Source organism: Lissotriton helveticus, chromosome 3_1 (assembly GCF_964261635.1).
Source record: "Lissotriton helveticus chromosome 3_1, aLisHel1.1, whole genome shotgun sequence".
NCBI lineage: Eukaryota > Metazoa > Chordata > Amphibia > Caudata > Salamandridae > Lissotriton > Lissotriton helveticus.
In genome coordinates, this window is record NC_136061.1 from 900338960 (window position 1) to 900354208 (window position 15249).

At 46.2% G+C, this 15249-nt stretch overlaps 1 protein-coding gene across 1 annotated transcript in view; it reads left to right on the forward strand.

The window, feature by feature from the left end:
* Positions 1-15249, forward strand: part of UTP11 (UTP11 small subunit processome component) — a 154127-nt gene that overhangs the window by 55621 nt on the left and 83257 nt on the right. Inside the window, exons 5-6 of the mRNA XM_078683790.1 lie at positions 570-663; positions 6726-6902. Of these exons, the coding sequence (XP_078539916.1) occupies positions 570-663; positions 6726-6902 (271 nt within the window). The remainder of the gene's footprint in view (positions 1-569; positions 664-6725; positions 6903-15249) is intronic.

The window sequence follows — 15249 nt, forward strand, 5'->3', positions numbered from 1 at the left end:
GGTCAGAGAGGTGCGGAGCCTTAGGCCCGGGGCACAGCACACGCCCCGCGGGCCTCTCGGCGGCCGGCGCCGATCCTGTGGGGGAGGGGGGGCGCGATGTCGCCTCTCAGCTCCCTCATCTTTCCCCACAATGTTTCGCATGCAGCTGGCACGCATGGCATTGCGTTACCGCCTCGTCGCCAATGTAGTGTTGGGCCCTAGGCCCACATGGTATAGGAAAGCATGACACCGGACACCAGTTAGGGGATAGCAGATCTGGCCCCGAGCACGTGCGCTCTGGCTCTTTTATTACCAGCGTCACCTGACCCAGTGACGTCTGTGGTGGGTGGGTGTTTAGTGTAGGGTTACACACAGAACAAATAGACTGTGTCCTAGCAGGACACTACACTGCCACTGGCGCATCTCTTAGACTTTTCAAGAAATACTCCTTTGCTGTAGTTTGTATATTCTTGTGTTGTTTGGGAATCTTTGCTACACCCAATAAGCGTGTTGAAAGGGTTTTCTTATTATCTCTTTGTCTCGCTTGTTCAGGACCGTGACTTCAATTGTTTCTTTTTCTTTTGTGATAGAAAATAGAAAGATTGAAGTCGGAGCTCCATCTGCTGGATGCTGAAGGGAAGCAACCCAACAAGCACATTTATTTCTTGGATAAAAAGAAAGAAGGTATGTTGGGCTTAGGTTTCTTAAATGTACTCAGTAGTTAGCCACTGGCTAGAAGGGAAACCATGCAGTGTCCTCCCTTGTGGCGACGGATCAGCTGCTCTGGAAGCCCAGGAGGCAAATCACAGCTGATTACAGAACAGCAGTGGATGGGAAAGAAGGCTATGAGACTGGATCACCCCTGCCTAAACATGTCGGAAGAAGCTGTGCTGAAACTTCACATGCTGTGGCTGCTTTCTTTGCCTCCTGGCACAATAATAAATTGTAACGGCCTATAATGACAAAAAGAGAAAGCGGTCTGCTGTTATGCCCCGCAAACGCCAGTAGGCTGGAATAATATGCATTGGGAAGTATTCTTTCTAAATAACCTCCAGCTCACCCTGTCTTTTATCTGCAGTCAGGTCAGTCGTAATTGAGAAAACTGCATGACACTGTCACAGGGAAGTGGCGGTGTGCTGGGAGGGGCCCTCTCGGTTCCTGGTCCCAGCGCCCTTATACCTCACCTGTCTGTTGCAGCATGAAGAGTGTACATCTTATCCATATGGATGTCAGTCACGGGAACCTTTATCACTCACACAGTTAATGGTATAGCAAAGGGAAAGTATTTTGTGAATACACGTGCGAGTGTCGCCTTATTTGGACATCCTAAAATGTGAACAAAAGTTGAGTGATGATGCGCCCTGGGGCAAGTTAGTTTACGAGTGATTTTCCGCTTTTTAAAAGGAAGGGGGAGTTTGAGGTTTGTAGCTGCCTGTAAAAGCCTTTACAATGTAGAGCCCTTATTACCTTATTAGAGGAGGAAGCAAGAACTGAACACCCCATCAAAGAATATTGGCAATTTTTAATGAACCAGTTGTACAACAGGAACCCTGTAGCTTTGTGTTGACTTAATAACAATTCAATTCAATTCGCAAAACTTTATTCGGTTACACAAGTAGCCATAAAAGTACAAACATACATAAATTAGTTAAAATAATTAAAAACACATTAGTGCTCTAGAACATATCCATACTAAGATAATAGAATCAGTGCAATCACCATAATACTAAGTCACTAAAACCTGAGCACTAAAAACAGTCCTCGATTGTGGGGCCTCACCATGGTTTTCAGAAACAGTCCAACATAAAAGATGGATTCCTCATTATTCAGTTGGAGCAAAGTGTCGTAAGCTTCTCGAAAATCTGTAATATGAAGCCTCTTAATTAAAAGTATTAAAAAGCTTTTAGTATACATTAGATAAAAGTCACAGAACAATTAAAAATGTAGCATTGATAGACCCGACCTCCTGTTGCAAGGACAGGGGCAAGAGTCTAAGTTGGTTTGGAAGCCTAATGGAAGACTTAACAAGTATTTGACTGTGCCTTCCCTGAGACGATACAACAGGGAGTGCTCCCACTGACCCATTGGGCTCGTCATGTACCTTTGAATTGGGGCACACCCATCCGGGTTCATATTCAGGTAGGCAGGTAGGCTACCTCTTGATTTACCAAACTCGTTCTTCAGTCTCTCTGTATTTATACATTCAAACCAGGCAGTGTGCTACTGTCTTCTGCTGATGGGATGAGGGCCATCTGGTCTCTCGAATAGTTGTTGAAATTCTAGCTTGTGCATGCAGGATTCGACATACGCCAACTACAGAATATTTCTACCTTTGTCACAAGAGACAATCTAATATGATGTTTTGTGTGAGATCTGCCTCCGTATTAGTCCAAATTGCAAGCCAGAGGAGCAGTGGGCGAGCGCTAATGTAATCCTCAACATTGAGAATATTCAATTCACTATGACTGACAAGGTTAAAACTCGAAATTGGCACCCCCCAAATTTTCCTACAGAATCTGTTCTCTTCCGATTGGATTTGGGGGCATTTTTCAATTCCCCAGACTCCAGCCCAGGAAGTGGAATTTGGGAGACATTGTGTCTTAAAGATATTGAGTAGAGAGACTAAGGCTCCTCCCTTTCTGGGGCAAGGTAGACTAAGTAGAGAGCCTGTGGCTCTGGACAGTTTTCTCCCACTATATGGGCTTGCCATGAGCCACTGTCAGAAAAAATTATGCCAAGGTAGGAAAAAGTGCTTGTGTATTTGAGATGAGTCTCCCCTTTTCAGTCTAATCAGTTTGTGCTTTTTTGGACCACAGGGCATTAGAAATGATGTATTAACATTTGTTTGCAGATTTAATAGCACCATAAGCAACCCTGTACCTTTGTGTTCACTTAATAACCATTCACTTGTTTGTCCACCCTTGCTCTGTGCTCCAACTCGTGGCTGGTGCATTGTGAAACTGGAAGATTTTTAAGATGTGTCCTGAATTGCATTGAGGGTAAGGCTTACCTCCTCCACTCTCCCTTGCTTCCTCTTGCATGTGATAACCTACCCCCAGGCGCAGTGAGATGCAATCAATGAGTAATACTTTTATTGTATGATTAATCAAAATCTTAACCATGTTTATGGATGAGAAAAAAGAATTCACAATGAATAACCTGAGCAAAACAGTGCATTGTCCCAAAACATATTAAGCATAGTCTGCCAGAGAGAAACCCTTTCAGAGGCCTACAGAGCAGGCAGGTGCTACTGGGCCTAACCATGGGGGTTAAAGCCTTTTACTCCAGCTGTCTCGAGCCCGACCTACTGTGGACCCAAACAGATGGGCCAAGTACTTCCCCTCCAGCAACTGACTCTCAGTGGTAGTGTGTGTCAACCAGTCCAAGTCTTCACAGGGTTGTGGTAGGCGCAAGACATACACCGACGCAGGACAAAAAATACTAACTGTAAACCTAATAAGCTGCCTGTCCAGTCAATCACTCACTTTTGTGATAAAAGTCGTATTTAACACAAGCACACAAAGTATGTCAACAGAACACTAAATAATTCCTACAAACTCTTAAAAGGAGCACACTAGCATCATCCTGTCTAGGGACCGCCATCCCTGCCTTCTAGCAGGGCTGGTTATTCCCCATTCAGTAATGGCAGTGACTTTCAGATGTGGCCCACGCTAGTCTTTTTATGACCTTAAGAATCAATTTCAGCAGCTCTACGCGCTAAGTTTGTGGAAGTCCCAGGAAGACCTGACTGCCTATAACAGTCTTACCAAATCTGTGGCAGTCGGAGAGTTCAGAGAGGACCGTGGCATGATTTCTGAGACTCCAGCCCATCTTTGCTGCATCTAGTGGTCTGCTGTGGATAACGCGTCCTTCTGCCACAGTCTCTGGACGACCCTCCATAATGTCGGACGTGTCCATCGACTGCGTCGTACGTCTCCTTCGACTGCTTCCTTAGTATTCAATACGTGTTAACACGGGGTGGGGTCTGTAGGTGAGGTCTCTTGGTTAATCCTTTACAAGGGATTCTTTTGGCACTATGTTCCAAGGCAACGGACCTATGCTTCACAGTGGCCCCCACCAGGCATACGGGGTTGCCAATTTACTCCACTGCAAGGACAACCGTGCTAATCTTCACAGTGGCTCTGACTTGGCATACAGGGCCGCTGACTTACTCCAGCAAGGGCTACAGCCTACAGCTTCATGGTATCTCCATCTGGCATGTGGGGAGTCACCAACTTAATCCAAGAAGGATGACGGCTCTATACTGAACGGTGGCCCCAACCTGGCATGAAGGGGTCACTGACTTTCTACAAGAGGGTGGGATTCTTGCAACAGTCCCAACTGGACATATCACACTTTGCTCAACACGTTCCACTTGAGAGGACCCCCCTGGGCCTTGCTCCCTCCATGTGCACTCCTCTTCCTCCACCTCCTTACAAGGTCTGCTAATCTTGGGAGGTAGGCAAAAGGCAGGCCAGGCTCAGGCCAGATAGTCTTGACTTCTGGTTGATGGTTTCTCTCCCTGCAGGAAGACTAGAAGACGTTGGACCCCAGTCTTGTTTACAGGAGATTAAATTCTTGGTGATCTTCTTTACATGCTAATGAACAGCTTGTTGGACTCTTGCTCCCGCTTTTATAGTCCGTTTCCACACACAGATGTGCTTTCCTGATTCTGATATATTCTAAAATATCTGCACAGTTCCTTTATAGACATTTACATTTTGTTGTGTGCTAGAAAAAAATTACATTGTACAGCCTCCCTCCAGCACACCCCCAGTAGCTAGCATGATTGTCACATAAATCCTCGCACTTTGAAATCCTAAAAAGAAAAGTAAACACCAAGTTCCCTCGAAAGACAGAGATAGGCATTTGACCTCTGTTTTTGAATGCACAGTAAATGTGAAAAAATGAAAACAAGATTTAAAGACCTGCTTACATAAATTAAGTACCAGTAGACAAATACAATAAATAGGGTATGGGCCACGGAAGAGAAAAACCCAAGCTGGACAACCTAAAACAAATAAAGCCAGCAAATAGAAAGCAAGCAAATGTGGGTTCCAAAACATAAAGGCAGTAGTAATCAATGGGCGGAATGCATGTCCAGGGAATCGTTCCGAATGTCCCCAAGAAGTCGTTGGCACACCAGACAGCTGCTCTGTCTAGTAGGCTCGTACCTAAAAAGGCCTGTTCACACCACTAACTCTTACGAAACACAAAAGTTATTCTGCCACCACCGCACTTGTATCACTTTACTCCTAGCAATGGTGGTATTCCTCTACCACTCTGAGGGTAGTGCTTGGTGCTTCTCTCCCGGTCTAACAAGACAGCATTACAATGAGACGGGTCTAGGTTGTGGCGCACACGCATGGTCCATGGTCACCTGTGACCAAAAATCAGTGCCAGGGGTTCAGATATCCATTTAGCTGGGGCCCTCCGAGAAGGGACACACCTTCTTTGCCTTGCTGGGGACCTTTCCTCCCCAACAATGACTATTCTCACCGCTCTAGTCCTCCATTTTTTCTATTTAAATGGGACCAAATTATGCAGTTTCCAACACAATTTTTGCAGAAATTAGCTGAAAGCGATTGATTTTTCAAGGATTAGAAAAATTAATTAACCACTGTAGATGTAAACAATGCTCAGAAAAGGACTGCCATTGTTCAAAAGTGTCCCTAAATCAACATGAATTTGCACTGAAGAATTAGCATGAAATATTTACATAATATCCTCCTTGTGTCTCGAGACATCATCTTGTCTTTTTGGACGTACTGTTTTTGTTCTCACATACTAGTGTTCATTTATTAATTTTATCTTGGGGCAGCAGCTTACCATTTTCAGTGAATGTAATAATTTTTGTCACTGTATATCAACATTTCTGTATTCAAAAACAAGTTGTTGTCCCCAACTTTCAGCATGTTTTTTTTTATTATGGACTTTCCCTTAATATTATCCCCCCAGGTACAGTATAGAGTTACAAGGTCAGGTTCAGTCCTTGTATGGCTCTGTGCACCTAATATGCTGCCATTGTCTGCCTGGTATCCAGTCCCATGAAATGGAAATATTAAAGTGTAGATACTCACAAGCTATCAGTGCTGGTTTCCCGCTGTAAAGTGCTGGTACTTTTCCATTAGAAGCACTGCGGTTCTGTTGAGAAGTGCTGGTTCTTCCAAACTAAACAAGTACAGGCACCCGGTACCTGAGACTGCTTGCCTGTTATAAAGCACTGAAGGCAATACTTGTCTCCTGCGCCAAAACAAGTGTAAGGTGGCAGGTGGGACAAAAAGATGTGTGCTGGCAAGCACAGTAAGGTTAGATGCACTCTGAATGCCATCTTCCACCACCGCAGCCATCAATATATCCTGACAGACTCTTGATCAGCCAGTGTTGGGAAAGTCTGTGGTATTCGATGGTGCTGAAGTTGATGAAGTTAGTCACCCAAGGTATGGCAAAGGCTCCACTTTTTGCAGTCATTCCTGGCTGTGGTGCATAACAGATAGAGGCAAGACCTGAACTCATGCCCACGCCCCCCCAAACAAACATAGCAATGTACTAGCAAGCAAATACGATGTTTAAAATTGGATCGGGTGACTAGCTTTGCTCCTCCAGTGAGTTCTGGCAATCAGTTTTATTGGTGACTGTTGTAATTGATCATCTACCACTGACAAGGCCTGCATTCAGTGGTACTTTTCTATACTGTGAGTTTGACAGCATTTAAATGAGGACATTAACTAAATGTTTTATTTCAGTTGAACAGTTTGACCTTGCAACTCACCTAAAGACTGCACCGGCGTTAGTAGACAGAGTGTATAACAGACCCACCATTGAAACGCTGCAGAAAGAATCCATCAAAGGGGTGACTGAGCCACACCTGTTGAAGGTACAGTACTTATCAATGGAAGACTGGCCCTGTTTATACTTAAAGCGCCTGCCACACCCTGGAAACGTTCATATTGATGCTGCTAAAGTTGCATGTTGGGACAGAGTGATCTCTAGGTCATTCACTCACATATTTAAATGTGTTATATCTGCTTTTATTCCACTTTGTATGCCTGGCGAAATAAATATGGCTGTAGTGCTGGAGCCTGAACTTTTCACTTGAGCAAATTGTGCCACTACCAGATTGCTTTTCCTTTTCTGCCAAACTGAAGCGTGTTGAAAGAGACTTTAAGTACAAGTGTAGAGTGTTGTATAACAATGTTTTTGTACAGTGCACACATACCAACATTTTCTCAAAATCCAGCAGAGATCCAGACATCACTGCAAACACAGTCATACATAATCCTCTGTAGAAGGGGGCAAATGATGTGCATCACTTTGCACAGTCGTGCATTAGAGGTACAAGATGTGCCGCAGGGGATCACTGGGCACTGGGCAGTGGGCAGCACTGCGCGTTGTCCAGTTGGGCTTCATATACTATGTTGGCTCATGGTCAACTACAGTAGATCAGATGCACAGATGCAAGGGCACAAGTTATTGTTACTTGAGTTATTTTATTTAAGCCTTTATTTATTAGTTTTATTAAACATAACATCGAAGTAATGTGAATTGCGAGTACATCACACTGTGGGTGGAGCTCAAGACAGCTCTCAGAGTTACGACCGGAGGTTACATGTACAATCATATTCAAGGTCTAAAAGGGGGCAAGACAGTTGCTCGTCACTGTGGCCCAAGAGTATAAAACACAACACATAAAAATTACATCCACACTCCTTTTATGATGCCAGTCCCGCGCAGAGTTGTTGCCCTCTTGGCCCACTTCTGTGGAGTAGGGATCCAATTGTTGACTTGGGTATAACTGGAAAATTCAGTTTTTTTTTCATTTTTAGTTGAAAAGGAAAAGTATTACTGACTTTTTCACCTAACTGAAACATCACTATAACCTTTGGTTTTTCAGTTAATTTGTTTTTTTCTTTAAAGTAAAATACGATTTTATTACCATATGTAACTATTCCAAACCCATGCGCCCACCACCTGCACAGGAGTCCAACACCCCTCTCATCTCGCATGATCAGCTAATAATAATAATCCACATTTGTATAGCGCACAATCACCCGTTAGAGTCTCTAGGCGCTGGGGGCCGTCGGGAAGATTAAGCAAGCTATTGCCCAGAGTCGCATGGTGCTGGACTAACCTGCCGCCGGAGCCGGGGATCGAACCCTGATCCCCAGATTCCAGCGACAGTCGCCCTGGCCGCGGCGCCACACCTCTCCCAACTAATAAGAGCACCCTTAACAATATGAAGGATTATCATTTTAAATAATGCAAGTCTGTTAGCTTTCTCGAAGGGTCACCACATCAGCATATAAATGGCAGACTATTTGCTTCCTGGGGCATAGCAGGAGCCAGGCCTGAGGGATAGTGGTTCCCAGGGCCATCTATGGCTAAAGGAGGGGGGCCACGAGTCCCCCCATTGCGCTTGGGGAGGAGGGGTACCCGCAGGATTGAGGGGATCCCGCAGAAATGACCCTCGTCTCACTAGGGGACAGTGAGATAGTCGCAGGAAACAAAGTGCCCCCTAACACAAAGAAATACAGCACCTGGGTGACCATCAATGGGAAAAGTGTAGAAGCTCTCAGAGATACTGGAGCCAGTGTGACCTCAGTTCGGTGTCACCTGGTCTCTGAGGAGCAGGTAGTCCCAGGGGCATTCCACCAAGTAGTTGCTGTGGACAACTCTGAGTGCTAGTGTATAGTGGCGCAGGTTCCCTTTGAATGGGGGGGGGGGGTCTCAGGTCCCTTGAGGGTGGTTGTGAGCCCTACCATGCCTGTAGAGTGTCTGCTAGGTAACGACCAGGAGCAGTCCTTGTGGAAGGATGTTGAGCTCATGTCTCACTTGGAGATGCTTGGGTTGCCAGAGTGGGCATGCATGTCTACTCGGTCAATGGCGGCCAGACAGGGTGATCAGAAAGACCTGGAGCCTGAAACAGTGGGCTCAGGTCCCTGCCAAGATAAAGGGCAGGGCGGGAAACCGGCCCCTGAAGTTCCCACGGACCAGAGGGAGGCTGACCTTGAGGGGGACGCCCCGGTGCTTACAGGGGAACAGGTAGCTGAACTGGAGGACATCTGAGCTAACCCATTGGCAGCAAGAAGGGGGTCCCACCAGGGAAGAATTCAGCAGGGAGCAGAAAGAGTGCCCTTCTCCGGAGGGTCTGCGGCGGCTGGTGATCAATCCGGATCACATTGGATCTACTGGGAGAATGGTCTCCTGTATAGTGAGCCTACTAGGTCTGGCTCATGACGTGCCTTTGGCATGACATTTGGGGCGACACAAGACTTTTGACAGGCTTGTCACCCACTTCTTTTGGCCCCAAATGTGAAGGCAGTCGGATGGACATTGCACGTTTTGCCAAACTTGCCAGGCAAGTAGTAAGTAAGAGTGGGAGGAAGGTCAAAGCTCCTCTCCAACCTTTTCCAGTTGTTGGAACACCCTTTGAAATGGTAGGGATGGACATTATGGGGCCACTGGATCCCAAGTCAGCCATGGGCAAAAGGTACATCCTGGCCTTGGTGGACCATGCCACCCAGTACCCGGAGGCAATCCCTCTCAGGACAACAACAGCGCCAGTGGTGGGCTGGGCATTAATGGGGATCTTTTCCCGGATGGGGTCCCCCAGAGAGGTGGTTTCTGACAGGGGGACCAATTTCATATCCAAGTATATAACATCCCTGTGGAAGGAGTGTGGTGTAATCTACAAGTTCACCACTCTTTACCACCCACAAGGTAACGGTCTGGTGGAGAGATTCAGCCAGACCTTGAAGGAGATGATTAAGGGTCTAACATAACCCATGAGGTGTAAGTGGGACATCCTCTTGCCATGCCTTCTCTTTGCATACATGGAGGTGCCTCAGAAGTCTCTTGGGTTCAGTCCCTTTGAGCTCCTGTATGGCCACCCTGTTAGAGGACTTCTGAGTTTGATGAAGGAAGGCTGAGAGGCAGCTCCCAGGAAAACTCCCCAGGATGTGTTTAGTTACATGCTGGCCTTCAGAAACCAAACTGCCCGCTTCAGGAAACTCACTCAGGCGAACCTAGAAGCAAGCCAGGAAGAAATGAAGAAGTGACCAGCATGCCACTCTGGTCGAATTTTAACCTGGGCAAAAAGTTTAGGTCATGGCCCCAGTGGAACCTTGTGCCTTGCAGGACAAGTGGACAGGGCCTTTTGAGGTGGTGGAGCGCAAAAGTGATGTCCACTACCTGGTGAATTTGCAGACTCCAAGGAACCCTTGAGGATCCTCCAATTAAACCGCCTCAAGCCCCACTTTGAGAGCTCCGAAGTGAGCATGCTCTTGGCAACAGATGATGGGGTGGAAGAGGAGAGTGAACCTCTCCCATACCTCCTGGCCACCAAGGAGCACGATGGGTCAGTGGAAGGCGTGATCCGCTACCCTATACTAACCCCAGAGCAGCAAGAGGAATGTCGCCAGTTGTTGGGACAGTTTGCCCCACTGTTCTCCCTGACCCCAGGTGTTACTCATTAGTGTACCCATGACGTGGACACTGGTGACAGCCCTCCTGTAAAACACAAGATTTACAGGTTGACTGACTGGGTCAGGGCCAGCATCAAGCGGAGGTCTCTAAGATGTTGGTGTTAGGGGGTGATCGAGCCCTCCAACAGTCCTTGGGCCAGCCCAGTGGTCTTGGTCCCAAAGGCTGCTGTACCCGGTGCCAACCCCTAACTGCGGTTCTGTGTGCGCTCAATGCCGTCACCAGGACTGACATGCACCCCATCCCCAGAGCTGATGAGCTCATTGATCGGTTGGGAGCTGCTAGGTTCCTCAGCACGTTTGATTTAACGTCTGGGTACTGGCAGTTTGCTTTAACCGATGGGGCCAATGAGAGGTCAGCATTTTCAACTTCAGAAGGACATTACCAGTTCCGAGTGTTGCCCTTTGGGTTGAAGAAAGCCCCTGCCACCTTTCAGAGGTTGGTCAACCAGGTGTTGGCTGGACTGGAGGATTTCAGTGCCGCCTACCTGGATGACATTGCAGTGTTCAGTTCCAGCTGGGAGGAAAACTTGCAGCACCTCAAGGAAGTGTTGAGGGCTCTGCAAAAGGCAGGCATCGCGATCAAGGCCAGGAAGTGACAGATCAGGCAGGGTTCTGTGGTGTACTTGGGACACCAGGTAGGAAGCGGCCAGGTGGCGCCCCTACAACCCAAGATTGACACCATTCTGGCTTGGGAGCCCCCCAAGACCCAGACAGAGGTGAGAAACTTTTTAGGTCTCACCGGGTACTACAGGAGGTTTGTTAAGGGGTATGGCACCATGGTTGCCCCCTTAACAGAGCTGACTTCCAGGAAGCAGCCCAAGAAGGTGATCTGGACTGAGTCCAGACAACGAGTGTGATCACGGCCAGGCTTCTTCCCCCTCCCCCGCCCCCCCACGTCCTGATGAAGACCCGCAGCCGAGGAAGTGAAACTCCCTAGAGCACTAGGGTCGAAACGTCGACTTTTTATAATTTCTGTGCCTGTACCCCTCATTGTCCCCCCTTTTCCTCCTCTAGAACAATTTGGACAGGCCTATTAATCAGCGGAAACAATACCGCTTGATTGTTGTTTTTTGTAAATATTTGAACCATATGCCTGAACTTTTTCCTCCTTTCCTCTTTCCACTTGAGCACCCTTTTTCACTTTGACTATAGCTCTTCTAGTCTTTGCGCCGTGTATTTGAATAATTGTTTTGATGATAATGTAAATAATTGTGTTATTCTGTTTTTGATAAATACAAATTTTGAAATGTGGGTTTGGTGTTCATTGCCTATTCAATAACCTGTCTCTCCCATGTAGCTTGACTTCTCAAATGCAGATTGAATCGCATTTCTAATCTATAAATTATCCTATGGATTAAGTCAATTTAACTAATAGTCTAGGGCCATTGTTTTGTTTATATCACTGGACTGAGTCCTGCCAGAAGGCTATCGATGCCCTGAAGGTTGCCATGTGCACAGCGCCCGTGCTCAAGCAGGTCTCGAAAAATCCACACGACCGCTCACATATGCTAGCTAGATTTAACGAGGTCGAGCTGCTTTTAGGTCCTACTCGCCCTTTCTGGCGAGTAGGAAAACAAACTAACTTTTGTCCTCTGTCTGTGAAAACGGAGCAAATTTGACTAGATAACAAGATTTAAAGGCATTTTTATTGTTCACAAAGGTAATGAGCAATAAAGATGTCTTAAATTCTTGTTATCTTGTCACATTTGCTCGGCTTTCAGAGACTGAGGTCAAATAGGTTGGAGTTAGGTCGAGGAGATTTTTCAAAGTCGTAGTCCTGCAGGACTAGTACCATTTTGGGCATTTTTCGAGCCCTGTCAAGGCCCCCGACTTCTCCAAGGAATTTGTCGTGCAGACTGACGCTTTAGAGCATGGTGTGGGAGCGGTCCTCTCACAACTGAATGAAGAAGGCCTAGACCAGCCGGTTGTCTTCCTTAGCCAGAGACTACTCCCCAGGGAACCGAGGTGGTGTGCCCTAGAAAGGAAAGCTTTTGCTGTGGTCTGGGCACTGAGGAAGCTGAGGCCCTACCTGTTTGGGACTCACTTCCGAGTTCAGACAGAACACAGGCCCCTCAAATGGTTGATGCAAATGAAGGGTGAGTATCCAAAACTGCTGAGGTGGTCCATCTTCTTCCAGGGAATAGAATTGTCGGTGAAACACCACTCTGGCACAGAACAGACCAACACAGATGGTCTGTCCAAGTTCTTCCGCCTTAGTGAAGACAACTCCCAGGAGATTGGGTAGTTCTTCCTACTTTCAGCTTGAGGTGACATGCCAATTCTAACACATATTTTGGTGTGTTTCCCGAGGTTTTGCTTTCTGACCTCCCGGTTTTGACTCTGTTTTTGCTGGCTTAGTGTTTCTGCGCACTTTTCTCACTGCTGATCAGTGGTAAAGTGCAAGTGTTCCTGAGGTAAAATGTGTTATAGATTGGTGTTTCCATGGTTGGCATATTTGATTTATGTGCCAGTCCCTAGTAAAGTGCACTGGGTGTGACAGGGCCTGTAAATCAAATGCTGATAGTGGGCTGCAGCACTGGATTGTGTCACCCACACAAACAGCCCATAAATGTAACTCTGGCCTGCCATTGCAGAGCCTTTGCGCAGTCTGGTATTGCCATGTGCAACCACTTGCCAGGCCCTAACTTTCCCTTTTCTTACATGTCAGTCACCCCTAAGGTAGGCCCAATATACCTCTGTGGGCAGGGTGCAGTGTATGTGAATGGTATGACATGCCCTGGTGTGTGTTACATGTCTTGATAGTGCATTACTGCCAGTTTCGTTTTTCACTATTGCAAGGCTACCTGTTCCGTTTAGTATAGAATGATGAGTTTGTTTATAACATTTTTATAAATAAACAAGACAAGAGTGTTCCATGGTAGTATTGAACCACCGTTAGGAGCAGGTAAACGACTTCACTTAAGGCGTTTAAGGAAAGCCCTCACTCACCACCTAGTGATGACATGCTTCATCATCGGGCCCCACAAAAGGGACCTAGCGTCTCTTTTGTGTGCTTCAACGCCAGATCTACTGCTGAGCGGGTCGGTGGGTTAAGGCAGTGTTGTGCAAAGAAAATTAAGTGAGTGGTGAATAGTTTAAAAATAGTCAGTAGTGTATCAAAATTAACTTTATTATGATCACTAAGGACTTATGGATTAAAAATATGTGTAGGAAATTCGTCCACAGTTAATTAAGTGGTAGTTTCCTAATATCAGTCGACATGTTTCAGCCACGAAACGGTATGAATTTACCTGGCATTCATCAGGACTCAGTGTGTATTAAACCCTGGTGGTATGGACTCTCTAAGGCCCACCCTTACCTAGGGACGTGAAAGTGAAAAATAACAAAAAAGTGAAAAGTGCAAAAAAATTAGGAGGAAAATAATGTCTTCCTAATTACTCCTGGTTTAGGAGGCTTCCGAACTTACGGTTTCTGCACCTGTGGGAAAAGAATAACAAGGACAAATATGTAGGACAAAACATACATTGACTTATGATGCTGATCACTTAATGTCAGTCCATTGTGCTCCAGTTAGTGGTTTCAGAGACATTGTGTGGCAGAGTAACAATATAGTTATCACCACCATGCAAATAAGGAGCCCTATTCGGCATAACTCGATACAACCACGTGTTTTTGCGACGGCAAGCGCCGATTGGCCCACACCTATGCCTCGATGTGGTCCGACCGCGCCCACCCGGAAGCAGACTACCGCGACTTACTTACTTAACGCTCTCGCGGCCTCGCGTTCACATCTTCGGGGTCCAGTCGAGGGTTGATGCAGGTACACAGCGGGTGCTGAGCGTCGAGGGCGTGAGTAAAAATCAGCAGAACCCTTCCATCAATTACTTCGCCAAGCTAAGTACCAATCCAATGCTGTATGACTGATTGTACGTTTATTCCCTCTGTTTTGGCAATTTGCAGGGTGTGCCAATTACGCTCCCACCCCCCTCCTGTGACCCATGGTGTGAATCCTTGACACCAAAAAGTGAGTATTTGTAATCTGCTAGCGCGATTGCGATCGCGCCTACATTTTAGTTTGATAGCGATTCTGAAATAAATTCCCTTGTGAATAGCACTATTTGTATATAGCACATATAGTACACATCACTACCCACCTCTAGCGTTCTAAAAGTCTGGGGACCATGGTGGTGATAACTATATTGTTACTCTGCCACACAATGTCTCTGAAACCACTAACTGGAGCACAATGGACTGACATTAAGTGATCAGCATCATAAGTCAATGTATGTTTTGTCCTACATGTTTGTCCTTGTTATTCTTTTCCCACAGGTGCAGAAACCGTAAGTTCGGAAGCCTCCTAAACCAGGAGTAATTAGGAAGACATTATTTTCCCCCTAATTTTTTTGCACTTTTCACTTTTTTGTTATTTTTCACTTTCAAGTCCCTAGGTAAGGGTGGGCCTTAGAGAGTCCATACCACCAGGGTTTAATACACACTGAGTCCTGATGAATGCCAGGTAAATTCATACCGTTTCGTGGCTGAAACATGTCGACTGATATTAGGAAACTACCACTTAATTAACTGTGGACGAATTTCCTACACATATTTTTAATCCAGAAGTCCTTAGTGATCATCATAATAAAGTTAATTTTGATACACTACTGACTATTTTTAAACTATTCACCACTCACTTAATTTTCTTTGCACAACACTGCCTTAACCCACCAACCCGCTCCGCAGTAGATCTGGCGTTGAAGCACACAAAAGAGACGCTAGGACTCTTTTGTGGGGCCCAAAGATGAAGCATGTCATCACTAGGTGGTGA